The sequence below is a fragment of the Camelus ferus genome, chromosome 26, assembly GCF_009834535.1.
Source record: "Camelus ferus isolate YT-003-E chromosome 26, BCGSAC_Cfer_1.0, whole genome shotgun sequence".
Classification (NCBI taxonomy): domain Eukaryota; kingdom Metazoa; phylum Chordata; class Mammalia; order Artiodactyla; family Camelidae; genus Camelus; species Camelus ferus.
Window position 1 is genome coordinate 25,633,298 of NC_045721.1, and position 17,524 is coordinate 25,650,821.

A 17,524-nucleotide genomic window follows, 5' to 3' on the forward strand; every position below is an offset into this window, starting at 1 on the left:
AGGTCAACCGCACGGCAGAGCAGAACATCCAGACTTAGCGGTGGTCCAGAGGCAGCGTCTTTCTAGCTTCCTTTTTCTTAAGGGGATTATCAGTCAAGTTCAAAGTATTTTTAGTAAGTAGCAAAGGGAGGAGCATCTCGTTATCAGTTGGGAGGTGTTTCAGCTTGGTCACTAGAATTGTGGATTTTTAAGCAAAAGATGTGTGAATGATAGCGAAACCCATAGCTGCTACCCAGCGCCGGGCATCGCTGCGCGCTTTGCAGGTGTTCCTGTGCCGAGCTCTCACGGGAACCCCACGAGCTTTGCCTTGTCATCCGCCCTGCTTTTTAGACAGAGAGACTCGGGGGCAAAGGCACCAGGCGACTTTTCTGAGGTCACACCGCAGTGAGGGGGGCTGTGGACTCTGGACCTGGTGTCTCGTGCCAGGTAATGCCCTTTTAATTTATGAGAAAAAGAAATGTCTTTAAAGGAACCCACGTTTTCAGTGGGAAATATTTGAGCTTGGATTAAACATTTTCTTCTTGAGGATGTTACTTGAGTCATGAGGAGTCTGGGAAGGGGCACAGGGAACGTGGCTTGCCTGGGGATGTCCTGCCTGTGGGAATGACACATGTGACGTGGTTTTGTCCTCTGGGGATGGTGGTTGGTGGGGTGCAGTGTCCTCCCCTCCCGTGGTTTTGTCCTCTGGGGATGGTGGTTGGTGGGGTGCAGTGTCCTCCCCTCCCCCTTGCTCCACCGGCTCCTGCGTGCAGTGCAGGGGACGGTGTCTGACAGGCCTGCAGGCCCTCAGAGGCTGCGCCTCAGGAGAGACATTTAAAGGCAGTAAAGTGCCAGCAGGGAGGAGTGACTGCCAGCCTCAGGATTTCCTTCGGATGCCAGTGGTTCAAAGCGAGGATGGCTAAGGCTGCTTTCCCTGGGCCTGGCGCGAGGGGCTGCCAGCGACAGCGTCGTGGATGTCAAATGACAGCCTCGACGTGGAAACTCAGCTCAGGAGAGCCTTCAGCCGGCAGAGGGCTGTTTGGCTCTAGGGTCTTTCTCATATTTTATTTGAAAGGCTCAATATGATTTGCTGAAGCTGCTTCTTCAAAGAGCAAGTCAGCCTTGGAGAAAAGGCAGCCAGCGAGGGTCAGTTTTCCCTTCTCTGGGAAGGGCGGTCTTTGAATTAAGTTGAGCCTCTTGCCGCTTTCTCCCTCGTAGCCCTGAATCCTTCACTACCCTCAATTTTTCCTTCCAGGAATTCTCATCTGGTGGCAGAAGGGTGGGCCAGAAGGGTGCACCCGGGGCCCGGGCTCTGCGCACCTGCAGGGCGATGCGCTCTGGCTCCCGGCTCGGTGGTCTTAGGAGGCAGTCGAGACAAGACACAAACTATCCGAGACGTGGTTGGCCAGTAACTCTTTCCTCCTCATTTTCCATTTTCAGCCATCAGAATCTTTTTGGCTCGTTGTGAATCACTCGAGCAGGAAAGCAAATGGGAGACAGAAATGTCATGACTAAGCTCTTTGCTTAGACCCGGTCTCCTCGGCGGGTGCTGTGTTACACACTTTACGCCGGTACATTTATGTGATCCTGTGCGAAGTTTTCAAGGTTAATATTAATCCAGAGCATTTGCAGATAAGAAATCTAATTCTTTGGGGTGTGAGAGATCGTCTCCTGGGCACAGAGACAGTCGGTGGTGAAGCCAGCCCTCACTCTGTGCCTTCTGCTCGGGACAGTGAAGGAGAGGTGTTTGGTTTGTTTGGTCTTGGTTTTTGTTTTGTTTTGTTTTTGTTTTAGTTTTAGTTTTTTGGTTTTTTGTTTGTTTTTGCTCTTATTGAGAAGCATGATCTGCAAGCCATTGAAAAATAACAATAAATGAATGATTATCAGGGACCAACAGTGCTTCCTCACCAAAGTTCTAGCCTTGTTTCTGTCTCAACACATGCGTTTAAGATAAATATTCACCTAAAAGTGTCAAAACAAATTGTCACTATTCTGTGATGGTTTTAAAGAATATAGGATGTGGCAGCTGTTTTGCATACTTTTGAGAGCTGGCTGATTTTATGCGTGTCAGGGCAGTGTGTTGCCTTGGATGAATGAATGCTAGTTAGCAAGCAAAGATGCCACAAAATAAAGGACCAGTAGCATTCTCAGCAATACCTTTAATAAAACATGCTCAGTAATGTATGCCCGTGTTTCATTTAGAGCTGCCTAAGGCTGCAAATTTCTTTAATTGATAAGCCTTACATAATGTGACTGGAAATGACAATATGTCACTTGCCAGTGCTTTATGAAATGTCACTCAAGGTTGTTAATTGCAGACATTCTGCTGCTGGTGATTGTGGGGAAGAGAAATACTGGGCGAAGATATGGCTGGAGGGGAGGAGAAGGGAAGGAAGTCATGCTTTTTATGGGTGTCAATAAATTATGTGATATTTAAAACACAGCTGTGTTTTCATCAATTGTGTTATGGAGGTAACATTGTAAAATGAATCTTAAATAATCCGTCATGTCAGAACCAAGCATTGCAACGTAAGATTGAATGGGACAGTCGCCTTATAAGAAAAGTGGCTCTAAATTAAATGTGCATGGCTTTGGACAATTTAGTTTTAAGCACTTTTCTTGCATACTGTGCAGTAAACAACTCTGATGTAAATCTTACCAAAATTGGAAAAAAAAAAAAAAAAAGAACTATTGAAAATATATGTCAACATTATAGCAACATGATAGGAAATCAGGTCTACGTGTTTTGCGGTTCACTGTGCTACAGGCTTGCTGTTAAGCGCATTTTTTACAGGATCTCATTAAATACAATCTTGTAACAAGTTAAAGCATAATCTTAATTGCCTCTATGCCAATTGTTTTGTAGATTAATTAGCATTTTTCCATGATTTTTCCCACATAAGCACCATATTACGTTACAGAGCTGAAGATGCCTAGTGCCAAAATAGATACACGTCCAAGAAAATGCCACTCATTGTGACAGACAGTGATGGGAGTTTTTAATAGCAAGGACTTAGTCATCCAACATCCCGATTTTTCACTAGCTGGCTGGGACATCTTGGCAAAGCTATTTGCAAAACCTCTGGCTCTGAGTCTGTTGAATTGGATTAATACTACTTACAATCTCACAGGACTGATGGAGATTAAGTGCCATGCTTGAAGTGCTTAATACCAGTAACAGCTAATATTCCTGAAATCATCGTCATGGAAGAGCCAGAATGGACCAAATACAGAGACCAGGCAGTCAGCTCCGCCTCTGAAAAGCTCTTAAACACTGAGGGCGTAGAGCACGGTACTTTTTTTTTTTTCCTTTTTAAGATTGGTATTAAATCACAAACATTCCAATTTTAATTGACAGCATTTTCTTCTCAAATCCTCAATAGTATACAAATTAATAGTCCCCCTCTCTCCCCATAATTGGACATAATGAGTGTTCCCAGTGTTTGCTTCTGCACATAATGCTGTAATTAGTGTCTCCGTACATACAGCATTGCTGCTTTTTCTTCTGTTTAATTGTCTCCTAAGGACAGAATTCTAGGACTGTTACTTATGCTTTGCAGACTCGCCGAACAAATTCCCCTGCCGCAAGGACTTTCACTACAATTACTCTTGGTTTTGATGTCAGTATTTCCTTTTAATTTGCTGAGAATTTACTAGCATTAAAATGATGCCCCAAAGTTGCCTTAACTGTGTTTGGGTTCCCAGTAGATCATGCCCGCTGTCTGTGCTTGTCATTTGTTCTTTCAAGAAATGTTTGCCCAGGACAGACGAGGTGTCAGGTGCGTTCACCCGTCGGGTCAGTGGACTTTTTCTGTCAAGGGCCAGATAGTAAATGTTTTCTGTGTTTCAGGCCACACGGCCTCTGTTCGGGCTCCTGTCGTCAGCCCCTCTCGGTGGTGTGGACCCTACCTGAACAAACAAGCGTGGCTGCGTTCCAGAAAGCAGATACTGGGCTGCATGTGGCCCGGGGGCGAATTTGTATTCGTCACTTATATTAGTTCTGGGTGCTGGGGCTGCAAAGTGAACAAAACCAGAAAACTCCTAACTGCCGTGGAAAAAATACCCTAACAGGCAAGAGACAAGCAACATACATCAAAAAACTGAGTGAGAACAAACGTGCCCCGTACCCCCTGCAGCGCGTGCGCGCAGACGCTCGCGAGGAGGGTGACGCTCGATTCCGAGCCGTGCCGCCCAGCTGCTTGGTTTGCCCCGGACCGTCCGGCGTTAGCGCCTGAACCCCGCGTCCTGGGAAACCGCTGTCTTTGGCCCAGCCAGCATTGTTTGGACCCCTCTTGCAGGCGAGAGAGTAAGCCATGTGAGAATGCCGGGAGCGTGGGCCAGGTGAAGGAAACAGCCAGGGCTCCGGTCCTGAGAGCAGAGCAGACGGTGAGTGAAGAGCGGTGCGGCGTCCAGCGTGGCCGGAGAGCCTGGGCGCTGGCGTGGCTGCGGGAGGGGGTCAGAGAGGATGGGCGGAGGGAGGTCCTGCAGGGCCCCGTGGACCATTACACAGGCTTCCACTTCTGTTCTAAGAAATATGGGAAGACACTGGAGGGCTTTTTTTTCTTAACTTTTTTTTTTTATTGAGTTATAGTCATTTTACAATGTTGTGTCAAATTCCAGTGAAGAGCACAATGTTTCCGTTATACGTGAACATACATACAGTCACTGTCACATTCCCTTTCGCTGTGAGCCACCACAAGATCCTGCATGTATTCCCCGTGCTACACAGTACAGTCTTGTTTATCTAGTCCACATTTTGAAATCGCAGTCTGTCCCTTCCCACGCCCCGCCCTCTTGGCAACCGCTAATTTGTATTCTGTGTCTGAGTCTGTTTCTGTTTTGTATTTATGTTCAGCTACTGTTGATGAGGTTCCGTGAGTTCACAGATCGTACCTGTCCTGACCACCCAGTTTCTTACTAAATATGGAACTGTTTATTATAATGTTAATGTTTCCTTATGTATGATAAATTTTTACTTGAATCCAGTGAAGGGGCTTCGGCAGTGTGGCTGTTGTTAGAAGCAGGAGTGAGGCAGCCTGTGTGATACTAGCACGGGACACCCCGTGTTCTCTAAATTAGGCATGAGCTTGTGACTTTGGAAGCCCATTAATTCCATCTGAAACGTTCTCACATTTAGAAAAAAGACCAACTAAGAGAACCCTGCATCAGGAAGCCTCTTCATTGAGAAAGATAAGTGTCTCACCACATAATTTAGAAGCAAAAAACAAATGGATTTATTGTCACCTGCCATCTCATGGGGACAACAGCCTCGTGAAGTCCTTTGTGTGTCTGTAACGGGTGGGGGGGGGCATGCCTGCCATCGCACTGTACACATTCACTCAAGGATTCAGACTTGCTGCTACACTTAATTTTCTACATCTACGATGAATGCCTGTAGGTTTGAAACTTTGATGGCGAATCAGCTTAATCTTTCAAACAAGGTAATTTCATGGAATTTGTTGGAACCTAGAATATATCCTAGAGCCGGATACTTTGGGGTATACTGTGGATAGAAGGAATATCCCAAACAAATATGTTTTGTTTGTAGTAGCAGTGGTTACATTGTAGTTCTGTGTTGCTATAAAATTATTTTTCTCTCTTCTGTCTTATAAACTATGACACCAAAACTGAGATGTAGCATGGGTGTATCATCAGTAGGCAGTCGTCGTTCCTGCTTCGTGTAGACTTTCCTTTCCAAAAAGGCACGTGCAGGCTGGACTTAGTTTTAAACAACAACGCATGCCTTGTCTGTTCTAAGTATGTGGTTTATCAACATTTGACAGATAAATACTCTCAGGAACACGTTAATTCTGTCAAGTTCTACATGCGTGATGATGAAGCTTTCATGACTGTTGTTCTTTGATCTAGGGAATTGCTTTTAGTTGTTAAACTCTACTGATAAACAGTGAAGAATTTTTAAAATCGTTTATATCTTCATTAATATAATGCCCCAGTTATTTTAAATATTCTGCACTTCTTGCAGTCTTTATTTTTAAAATGCAGTCTAAATATTATATATATAGATACGCATATAGTTGAATTTGTTTTGCTTTTGCACAAAGCAGGTAATACTTTTTTTTAATGTTTTGCAATAGGGTGTTTATGCTGATTAATTTTAATTCTGTTTTGTTGATCATGTTCGTATTTCATGACTTCCTGACATTTCCCAGGTGCGTTTTTAATAAACCAGAACCTCCCTTTTGACAACTGTGAAATAGGGGTAACAATCATCTCTCGTGTGTTTTGGAAACGATTCCGTTAAGTAGTCCACGTAAAGGGCTTGTGTAGAATATCAAGCCCCTAAATGTACTCAATAAATGTTAGACCCCAAATTGAGCAACTTGCCAAAGACTGAACATTGAACGTACACAATTCTTCATGTACGTTGTCAAGTTGCCCAGTCTCGTGTCTATACACGTTGGATGAGGAGCGCTGAGTTATGTCAGTTTTACCCTGAGCTATTTTCCACTTTTTTGTTACGTGTTTTAAAACTTGAGGTATTTCACTGCTGTTTTAACTTTAATGTCTGTGATAAAAGAGATTAAGCCTTTTCCTGTGTTTGGTTATTAATTCTTTCTGAAATTCATCCTTGTTTAAGTTGTCATTTTTAATTTTTTATGTAAACTTCTCTGTGCATGGTTCGTAGGAATACAAATTAAGTATAGATAATATCCCTTTGCTATGTCATTGCAAGTATTTTTCATTGTGTTGTTTTTTATTTTGAATCTTATATTTGTACATTTATTTTGAAAAAAAATTTATCTAGGAACGTTGGTTTACTGCAATGTTTCTTTTGCTACAGTGACGTTCATTATTTCTGTTTAGCTTAGGTAATACATTAATTGAGACAAATATTTTTATCCTACGTCCAGTATGTTTTATCCCACCAATTTACCTGTTATTTTAGACTTCAAACATTTGAATTGACCTAATATGCATTTTCTACGAGGCTGTTTCTAAATTCACTTATTTCCAGTTTCTGTTTGTATTCCAGAACACTCTGTAAAGACACTCCCCTCCCATCATGTACAATGTTTATCGTAGACTGGGTCCTCCTGGGTGTTTGGATCTTTGTAACACCCTAAACTCTGAAGAGAGGCTTCCTTTCCTGCTCAGCAAAGGCTTTACCGTTCAGTGATACGTTACAAAGAATGCAGCCAAACTGGAAGATAAGTTCGCAACTAAAACGACTCCCTGCAGCAATTAATCAGTTAATTGATTAATCACTTCCCCAAGGCCAGACGTGCTTTGGAAAATGTTTACTGTGCGACTTTATCTATGTGCTTGTTCTACTCCTACATTTTCATAAATGTCACAATAAATCATTAGTTTCTTTTAAAACCCATTTTCCCCGTCTAGAATGGAGGCTATGTGACCCTCCTCGGGAGTTACCACAGGTACAGACGTGTAGCACGTTACAGGTTAGAAGCCGGATTATCTTAACAAAACTAGGGGAGAGACTGAAACAGTTAAAACGTTCTGTTGGAGAAACAATCTAAAACACCATTGCAGGTACTTTTATCCACACATGCATTCAAGTACACACACACACTCAAGTACACACACACACACACACACACACACACACACACTCAAGTACACACACACATACACATAAAGTAAACATAATTTTCTGTGATTTAAGTCTTTTATCCAATGAGTTGTATGAATTATTTTTGTGTTTTGTTTCACATCATCAATCATACTGTTCTGTCCAATTTTATGTGAAATGCTGCTTTAAGAATTACAATACATCCTGCATGTGTTTAGCCTGACATAATTCTAACTGTAGTTCATTTGAAAGTGTTGTGTGGTCATTAAAGTATCTCCCAGAGAAAACACAATTCTGATTGCTGCATTGGGAGAATTACGGTTTTCCTTCTCTGCCAACGTTTAAATTTTTCTTTCCCTGTAGTTTCATTTTCTGTTCTTCTGTCTTCCTTAAGTAACATCTCCCATCCCAGCAAAGCTGCCGTGATGTTCTGTCGCTTGGCTGTGACTGGCACGGGCGTGGGCCTCCTGTGGGATGGAGCACGGTCCTCGGCTCTGGCCCGCTGAAGTTGGCCCTCCGTGGTCTGCTCAAGCTGTCCACTGAGGTCCTAGGGAAACTGGGTACTCGGTGTCCGAATTCTTAGAGTCGTAGGTTCACAGTGTGAGATGTTGGAGGTTACCCAGTTGAGCGATGCTCATTTTAAACAGAAGGGAGATGTGCTGCTGAGAGCTCTGGTCAGTGAATCAGGGCTGCTAGCAGCTGGCAGATACCAGTACAGCTCTGCCACCTGTTAAAATACTGAGCATCCACATACTAGTTAATCTATATTCACTTCCTGGAGTCCCCAGGAAGACCATGTCACCCCAGCCCTGTAGACACCTTCTGCAGGTCATCAGCCCTTCCAGCAGTGGGGCCACCAGGGGGTCACGGCTGCGGGGCAGGAAGTCCAGGGTCCTGCTCGGAGGGACAGCTGACGTGGTGGCTGATGTTGGGTGTCCCTGTGTACCTCGTCCAAGCGGTTTAATGTCACCTCTGTCTGGTCAACGTTGGCAAAGTGTTTTCCCAAAGAACCCAGGGCACCCCTTCTCCTGTTCACTCTTAGTCTAAGTTTAGACTCTGTTTTGCTCACAAGTATACCTGTGTCAGAATCCTTTAAATCATAAACAGTGCTTCAGTGCATAGGTTCCAGTTTCAAGAATCCGGAATAATTTGGTACCAGTTTCTCTCCACTAACTCTCGTGAAGGGGAACTGCTTGCCAGCAGGTTGAATTATAAACCATTTCTGCCATCTTGGCTGTCAGATTTAAGTTACTGTATTTCATTTAATTATCCAGCACCTGCCCTGGATTTGAAAACTTTTAAGCGTGCTTGCCTGTGACATTGTGTCTTTTTATACAGTAAGACGTCTGTGACTTCTGTTCTGCATCTGTTCTCATACACAGATGGCGACGTGTGGACACTGTAACAAAATTAGGTAAACAAACTCCACATATTAAATAGGATATACATTGTATTATATTTTTGTGTTATAGTATGTGTTACTGATCGTATATGTGATGTGTTCATATATAAAAACTATTCCTATAGAGGTATCTTTATTTTTAAGTGTGTGATATGCTTATATACACAATTATTTCATCAATAGCCAATGTAAATCCCGGTTCCAGGTGATTTTGTGTAGCTGTCTAGTTTCACAAGCTGCCAAAGACAAATGTCCCCATTTTGGCAACAGGCTGATTTTGTATCACTCAAACTGCATCACTGATGTCCCTAATTGTTAAATGCCATCCTCCCTCAGTGTCCATGGGAGATTGGTTCCGGGACCTCCTGCAGATGCCAAAACCCAAGGATGCTCAAGTCCCTTACATAAAATGGCACAGTATTTGCATAAAACCTCCACACATCCTCCTGGAAACTTTACGTCATTTCTGGAATACTTACAATACCTAACACAAAGGAAGTGCTGTGTAAATAGCGGTTGGCAGGCAGCAAACTTAAATTTTGCTGTTAGGAACTTTCTGGAACCTTTTAATGTATTATCCATTGTTGAACCTCAGGGTGCAGACCCTGCAGTTACGGAGGGCCAGCTGTATACTCTTTGCTGGTATCATCTGCTAGGAAGGAAGGAAGAAAGGGGAGGGGGGGAGGGGAGTAACAGTATTTATAGACGTGTCTTCAAACATGTTATTTTACAAACACTCACCTGCCCTGCACTGCAGTTTGCTCTGTACGCATCGTTTTGTAACAGATGATTATGTAAATTGAACGGCATCTAGTGTTTATTCTGTGGAAACTTTTATAAGCTCCATTTCTCTTCAAAACAGTATGTATTCCTATGCTAATGTGTATCCTAAATGTATTGTGTCTGACAGACCTTTGCCTTGTCACTTTTCCAAGATATTTCATTTTAAGTTTTCATGCAGCTCCTTCTGCTCAGAGCCTTTTTGTGAATTGATGTGTTTCTGTTATCATATTAGTCAAGAACTTATCTGAAATTCAAAACTAACTGCACAATCCAGACTCTACAGGAAATAAAGATTAAGGCCACTACTTCTTTAAAGATCACTGTATTTTCAAAGCCAGGTATCAAAGAAACGAGGAAAAGATGGCCACATACTTTTAAGGCTCAAAATGTTTCCAATTTATTTGTCTTCTAAGATTCAGAGAAAATCTTTGAAAATACTATTAAGCTGTCTGTGAGAGTCAAGTGTCGAGTGACAGCACATTTCAGCGTTCAGAAGAGACACAATTCCGCTGCCTTCTGTGAGGGCAGCTCAGTTAACAATGCGGTATGCTTGGCAGACTTTCTAACTCTTTCCGTAGAACGAAGCTAACAACTAAGAAGAAATCCTTTGTCACAGAGCGTGTCTCAGTTTAGGGGCTCAGAAAATATCTGCCCCTGACTGAGTGACACGTTGTGGGCGTGCTTGAGTATCAGGCCACCTTAAATCACGTTTTCCTTCACCTGTGTCCTTGCAGCTGAGGGGGCCTGCGGAGGGACCCTACGCGGGACCAGCAGCACCATTTCCAGCCCGCACTTCCCCTCCGAGTACGAAAACAACGCAGACTGCACGTGGACCATCCTGGCAGAACCCGGGGACACCATCGCTGTGGTCTTCACGGACTTCCAGCTGGAAGAAGGGTACGACTTCTTGGAGATCAGCGGGACAGAAGCACCGTCCATCTGGTGAGTTCTGGACGAGGAACGTGCTTCCCCGTTTCCCGTAACAAGCGTTAGAAAATCGGGGTTCCCTCCTTGCCCTGCTGGAGGGCTGTCTCCACGGCGGCTGATTTCAAAGTTTCTAAGGTGTCTGCGTGCTGGTGTTTGGAGCTGAGGTGTTGTCTGCCCCTTGGGCCCCGGAACTTCCTGTGTCCTCATTTTGGACTCTTCCAAAGCGACATACATGGAAGATGGCAGCTAAGTGAGCCGAGTTAGTTTTGGATTTGGTCTGGAGCTGATTCAGAGCAAACAGATATTTTTAGATGGTGGAGATTTTAAAATGTCATGTTCCCCGTCATTTACTATGCTGCAGATGCGTGATTGCGTATTTGTTTTCCTCCCTGAAAACGCTGCACCAAATCACATGCCCACCTGTGAGGGTCACAGGCGACCCATAGATACTGACCCGTTATACACGTGAAGCCGGTCAGCTGACCAGGAGCTGTGTGGTGTGTGTGCTGGTGGCGACCAAAGAAAACGAGCTCTAACCCTTGGCAGCCTCTGGTTTATGGTGTTTGTCGCAAGAGTAAGTTGTGTCTGTAGGAACAATTGAGAAGGGAGAATGAGAAGAACAGATGTTTAAAGGCTCAGAGTCTGCCTCAAATTAAGTAATTAGTTGTCGGTCGAAATGTTTATGTTTGTTTTCATTATTTAATTTTTTAGCATTTTAAAACCTGCTGAGAGGCACATATTTCAGGTCTTGAACTATAAGCAAACTTGGGTATATGTGGGTTCCAGTTAAGCTGGAACAGAGGAGATGTTGGCCGCTCCTGTACTGGTAGAGGAGAAGATGAATGAATGACTTTGAGTATTTCTGTAGGTTTACGTTTGCGTTTCAGCACAGAGACTGAAGGTTAAAGATACCAAACCTGAAACGTGTCATAAGTCAGATCACCTGCTTCAAGCCAGTTATCAAAGTTGAATCTTACTTTATTTTCCAAGGCTCAAGACTCAAAGTAGAGGATGCCTATTTATAGATTACGTCATTTCCTTTCGTTCGTTTCATTGTTCTTATGTTAAATGTTACTGAACTTAAAAGAAAAATAACCACTTGCGTCTATGACCTTTGTTTTAGATTTCATTCATCTGAGCAGTACTTTTAGACGGAGCAAGGTTACCATTTTGCTTATTTTTTGCCGTGCAGTTTAACTGGAAGTGCACGAGGACTGGTATATATGATTGTCTGTCTCATGTTTTGTTACATCAGAGTTTGTGGACACAGGTACCAAACTGATAGTTGGACATCCTAGATTCTACTCCAGGTTCTGTCCCAGTTGTCCGGGTGACCTTGGACAAACCATTTTAGCTGTGTTTATAGAAAGGGGTTATGCTAAATGAACTTCTACATAAATTCATTCAACTTCTACTGGGTTCCTCGCCGGTCAGTCACTGTCAATGAGTCAACGTTCCAGCACTCTCCTGGCTTGAACATTACCTTGTTCTGGTTTTCACAAAATCATCGCAATGCAAAATATATGGTGCGTGATTCTCAGAAATTCAGTGACTAATGGTAAAGGTCTTAGTTGTGAGAAGTTCTGGAGACCATGGGCGTCACCTTGCTGGTGAGATGTCAGGTTGGGAGAGAGAGAAAAAAGGGAAGCTTGTTGGACAAAGAATGGAGAATCCGTGATCAGGACAGCTTTTGCCAAACAAACTTCATTTATGGAAGAAAGGAAACTTTAAGGTACAAATGTCCATATCAAACTCTGAGAGAAAAATAGGGATGCCAAGCAGAGGTGCCCGTCAAGATGAAGCACCGTCCTGCAGAAGGACGTCCCACACACACTGTGATTCACTCCTGGGGAGGTGGACCTCCTCACTCACGTCTCCGTATTCGGTGGCCAGCAGGACTTAGGTGATGCTGTTTGATTTGGTTTCATGTCAGACATTTCTTCTTTTTCCATCCATGTTGATTTCTCTTGTGTTCTCTCCTTCTATTTTATCTCTGTCTCTCCTTCCCCCTGACACGTGTCCCCACTACTTCAACAACAGACTCAGAAGAGTGTGTGCAGATGGGGTGTGAGTGTTCTAAATCCTGGTGCCTGGATTCAGGCTGGAAGATATTTCCCAGCTCTCTGAAAGCCCTCCGGGTGTTTGCCTGAACACCAAGATGGATGATCTGGGAGCAAATAGGAGAGAATTGGGCAGTTGTTGGAAAAGCTGTCAGTGGGACATTGACGCCGTGTGCCTTCTGGTCTGAAAAGCTGGGTTGCCTGTTGGTTCAACATGATCTGTGTCTTTCGATAGACGTTATCAGACAGGTAGAGTTGTTGATAATTATACTCTTGGTATGATTTGCATTGTCCTGTTGGCTTCGCACAAGAGCTGTGTGGGGTCACTATTAGTGTTATTTACCCTTTATTGGTGAAGAAGCTGAGAGGCACAGAGGACGAGAGATGGCAAAGCTGAGGGAGCTGGTGCAGAGCTGGAGGTCGACCAGATGGCCTCTGAGCCCTGATTACAAGTTCTTTTCACTGTAATTCCAACCGTGTCCCCAAACAGGACAGTCCGAGTCTGAGCCTACTGCCCTCTTCTCTGTTTCTGGGGCTGTGGGTTGGACCCTAAAGCCTTGGGCAGGTAACCAGCGTAGAGGAGTTTGGCCAGTTGAGAAGCAATTAGCACACAGGCTGCAGCGGGAGAGTCAGGGAAGACAGAGCTTTTGGGGGAGACATTTAGTGTTTATCACAATTACAAAGAGAAATCTCTTGACAGGGCCGTAGGACCACTTTTAAATGGAACGCTCATCTTTTCAATTACTCTTCCTGAGAAGCTGGAAAGGAAAAGATGGTTTTCCTAAATCATTCTTGAAACCTACACGGGCACATTTACAGTATAAACCAGAATCACCTGAAGTACCTTTTGAGATTTATATAAATGCATAATCTGGCTTTTCTTAAAAAAAAAAAAAAAAAAACTATCATTTCACTGCAATTTTAGAGTGACAGTGCCTGAAATGTTTAATGGTCCAAATTGGTATATTTAAAAGTTTGCATCCTGGAATTACAAGAAAAATACTAAGTGGCCGTGTGGGTGGGCATGCCTCCTCTCAGGCACAAGGTCACATGGCAGGGACAGTGGGACAACAGTAATGGCTCCGAGTAGAGAGAGTGCACACATACACATAATTTTCCAATAATCTGTTTTTAGAAGACAGGCTATATGAACAAGGGCATTCTGAAAAAAAAGCTACTTGGAAAATTGTTAAGAACAATAACAGGATTAGCCTTATTTCCGTTTAATTTGGAGAGAAATTACCAACCCAGCTATGTTTGATGTATGAGTTGCCATGGCTACAGTAGAGGCAGTCTGAAAGTGGGGGGTGATGTAATGCACCAGAATTATCCATATGTTAAACATGGAGGTGGTTGTCACCTAAACCTGACTGGAGATGAGATGAGGCTGAATTTTTTTTTCTTTTTACTATTCAGATTCTAATTTTGTACAGATTGGCCTCCTGGCAACACCCTCCCGTAGCAGAGAGCTGCCCTGTCTAGTTGTCTGCAACACGGTCTAATAATTGGAGTTTTTCCTGCAATTAAAAACATGGTTAACAGTGACGCTAGCGACGCATCTTTCTTTCTGAAGTGATTTGATGGGGTAGCGTGTTGCTCCTAATTCCGGAACGATCAAGAAGAAAGAAAAGTGGTTTCACTTGGGTCAGCCTGCTGTCTTTCTGAATGAAGACATGGTGGTGAAAGGATTAGGGACACGGAGTCTTGACAAGAAACAAGGAAGCGAGGATTTACTGTCTTTACAATATGTACTTGCACAACAAGGGCCATTTACCCACCCCACTTTGTGACAGAGTGTGTGCAGGGTAGAGAAGGAAAGAAAACAGGGAACAATAAACGTGTTTAAAATGTGCCCCCAAACTTACTTAAATGCATCCGACTCTTAATAACCATCAGTGACTGAGTCACAGGCCATCAGAATAAAACCCATTCATCGGGCACAACTTCACTGTTCAATCACTCTCATCGGTGACTCGCTGAAGCCAAAACAGAACTTCAAAGGGACTGGAGAGGCTGAGTGAGCTTCAGAGAACCCTTGAAGGGTCGATCAGCACCTGCGGTGTTGTTCCAGCTTGTCACTTAATTGATAATGGACTTGGTGTGTATTTAATTTCTAATGAGGATGGATTATTGAGGCGGACGCAGAGCGATAGATTCTCTGAAGTCAATGCTTCCGCCCACCTGCCCAGGGTACAGGGAGGGAAGCCCCTTCCCCTCCCGCCTCATTTTATTTGTTGACTTTTCACTCTAAAATTATTTCACAGAGAATTTGTAAAAACCAGCTCAGAGAGTTGCTGTATCACCCAGCCCAGCTCCCCCTAAGAGAGTACAGAGACCCGGGTGCGCGCGCCGACCCGGGCCGGCATGCAGACCTGGTGCGGATGTCCCCTGCTGTCCTGCTGATGTCCTCTGTCTGCTCTAGAACTTGGTCCTGGGGACTCATGGCACCGAGTTATTTCTCTCCTTTTGCCTTCCGACCTGTGACTGTTTGCAGCCTTTCTGTTCCTGTGACCTTGACCTCCTCCACTCTGGTCACCTTAGTCTGGAAGGGCAATGGCCTCATTCAGGCATGAGGAGGAGGCCGTGATATTACACCGCCCCGTTGCCGCCTACTGCAATAATTGGTTTCCCTTCTCTCATATTTCCCACTTTAAAGTTAAATTCAGTCATCACGTTACACAAGCCTGCTGTGATGTGTGCACCTCGGCATTTCTGTGGGAGCAAAGATGACACAAACAGGTACCATAGGAGTAGCACGCGTGCGGATATATCTGAAGGCACGGGGTTCTGCTCTTGGGCCTCCACGCCTCGCTAGAGGTGGAAGGCCATCATTAGCGTGATTTATTGTCGCCCTTTCCCTAAACCCTGCTTTTAATAATATCTTTCTCTGAACATTTCTTTGAATGATGTATTTTTCTTAAAAAAAACAAAAAAACAAAAAAAACAAAAAAACAGCAACCTGCACTGACTACTAGCATCCAGTAAGGACTGCCACGTGCCGGGCGGCGGAAGCCCAGGCAGAGGGCGAACTGCCGGCCCCCGCGGCCCTCAGGCGGCGCACGGGGACCAAGGCAGCGCGGCCCCAGGCTAGACTGCCCCCTCTGTCTGACTGTGTCTGTAAGTCAAGGACGTAAAAGTGGTGCGTTGCCCTACGGTGTCATCCCCCAATTACTTCAGTGATGTCTGGCCTCGGGGACCTCAGGGGAAGCACGAGGTCACTTCTGGGCTGGATCTGGCCCTGTTACTCTGGGCTGGTGACTCCTCGCCCCCTCTTTCAAAGTCTCCTTTTTCCGTGTTATTAGATGTAAAGTAAGGTGATAAATCTGAACGTATTTGTTATGCAGAGTTTTAAGTATCAATACAAGAACAGACATTATAAAGCTTCTGAAACGGTGTGCATCATGAAGGCACTGCCGGCCTGGTAAGTGCTAAGCTCCTCACCTACGCCCCTGACTCACTGACGTTACCAGTGGTGAGAAGGGGGGCCAGCCCGCGCCACCCCAGACCCTCCAAACTCCATCAGGAGATGAAGGGCGCTTTGCCCAGTAACAGCCAGTTCTACAGAGTCGGGTTTCTGACCTGACCTAGGATGTTCTCTCACAGGCATCGTCCAGATGACACTTCCTGTACCTGAACAGATTAGGTGACCCTCCGCTTTGCCCGTGACAGAGTCACGTCCGCTCTCTGCATCTCTCTGCCTCGCCCGTTGGCAGCTGGCTCCCCTGGGCGACTTACCCAGCAAAGGAGCCCCTGGAGACAGCGCGGCTGAGCCAGGCGGGCAGGCAGGCTGTGCTTGCAAAAGCTTTCAATCGGGTCTAAGTTTCAAGGTACTTAATTCCCTCCCTGTTCACCTAAAAAGCACCCTCTGTAGGAGACACTGAAAGAGGGGTCTCCCTCGTCCTGGACTTCGTCTTGAGGAGAAAAGGAGGCTCTCCCAGACGGGCTGGTAGGAACCTTTGGCTGCTTCGGTATCCCAGGCTGTCCAGGCAGACCTACCCAAGGTGACGGTCTCCGTACCGTGACGCGTCCTTTGAGGGAGGGGGGTGGGCTGGCCAGTCGGTGCCCTGGGGCCGTTCCGTTGCCCGGAAGTGGCTCGTCGCAGCGCTCGCCTTAGGCAGCTCTCACTCTGGCTGAAATCGGTAGGGGGATCCCAAATAGATACAGTCGATGAAGTTAAAAACAATTTATTTTCATTAACAAATATTTTGAACGTAGGAAATTTATATACTTTATTTCATGGTGGTAGCTGTGGATAAACTGTCTCACTTTACCCTAGGACAGCATGCATGCAAAATGACCAGGCTAAGGCACGACAAAGAAAGGAAAAGCACTCCTGCTCCCGCTGGGCGGAGCCAGCGGGAAGGATGGTTGGCCCGGGAGGGTCCCAGAGCGGCTCCGCCCCGAGCCCGGGCGCCCCGCCCCGGAAACTCAGCTCCGTGTGGCCACTTTTCTTGTCGTGTGCAGCCCCCGCTGCTCCACCTGACTTTATTCAAAAAGAAATCCTAAATTATCTATGTTGCAGGCGATGGAAAAATGTTCCCCTTCAGGAGTATACATTCATTTGACAAAATACAAAATATCTGGGTTTTGGGGGTTTTTTTTGTAGTTACACCTCTCTCTTTTTGTATGTGGTTTTTTGTCCAGGAAACAAAATTGCAATTAAATTAACACTGTTAAATAAATTTGCCTTTTAAAAACACCCTGCCTTTTAAGAGGCCGTTGTGCATATTCTGTTTCAGTCATTCTCAAATACCGGCCACGGACTTCCATTTATTCCCCGAATCAGCCAGCTTGTGCGCCATGGCGTTGCCATTGTGCGCT

At 44.9% G+C, this 17,524-nt stretch overlaps 1 protein-coding gene across 1 annotated transcript in view; it reads left to right on the plus strand.

Moving 5' to 3' along the window:
- The window catches only part of CSMD1 (CUB and Sushi multiple domains 1), a 1,664,412-nt gene that overhangs the window by 1,029,702 nt on the left and 617,186 nt on the right, over window positions 1-17,524 (plus strand). Inside the window, 1 exon segment of the mRNA XM_032468715.1 lies at window positions 10,451-10,658. Coding sequence (XP_032324606.1) covers window positions 10,451-10,658 — 208 coding nt within the window.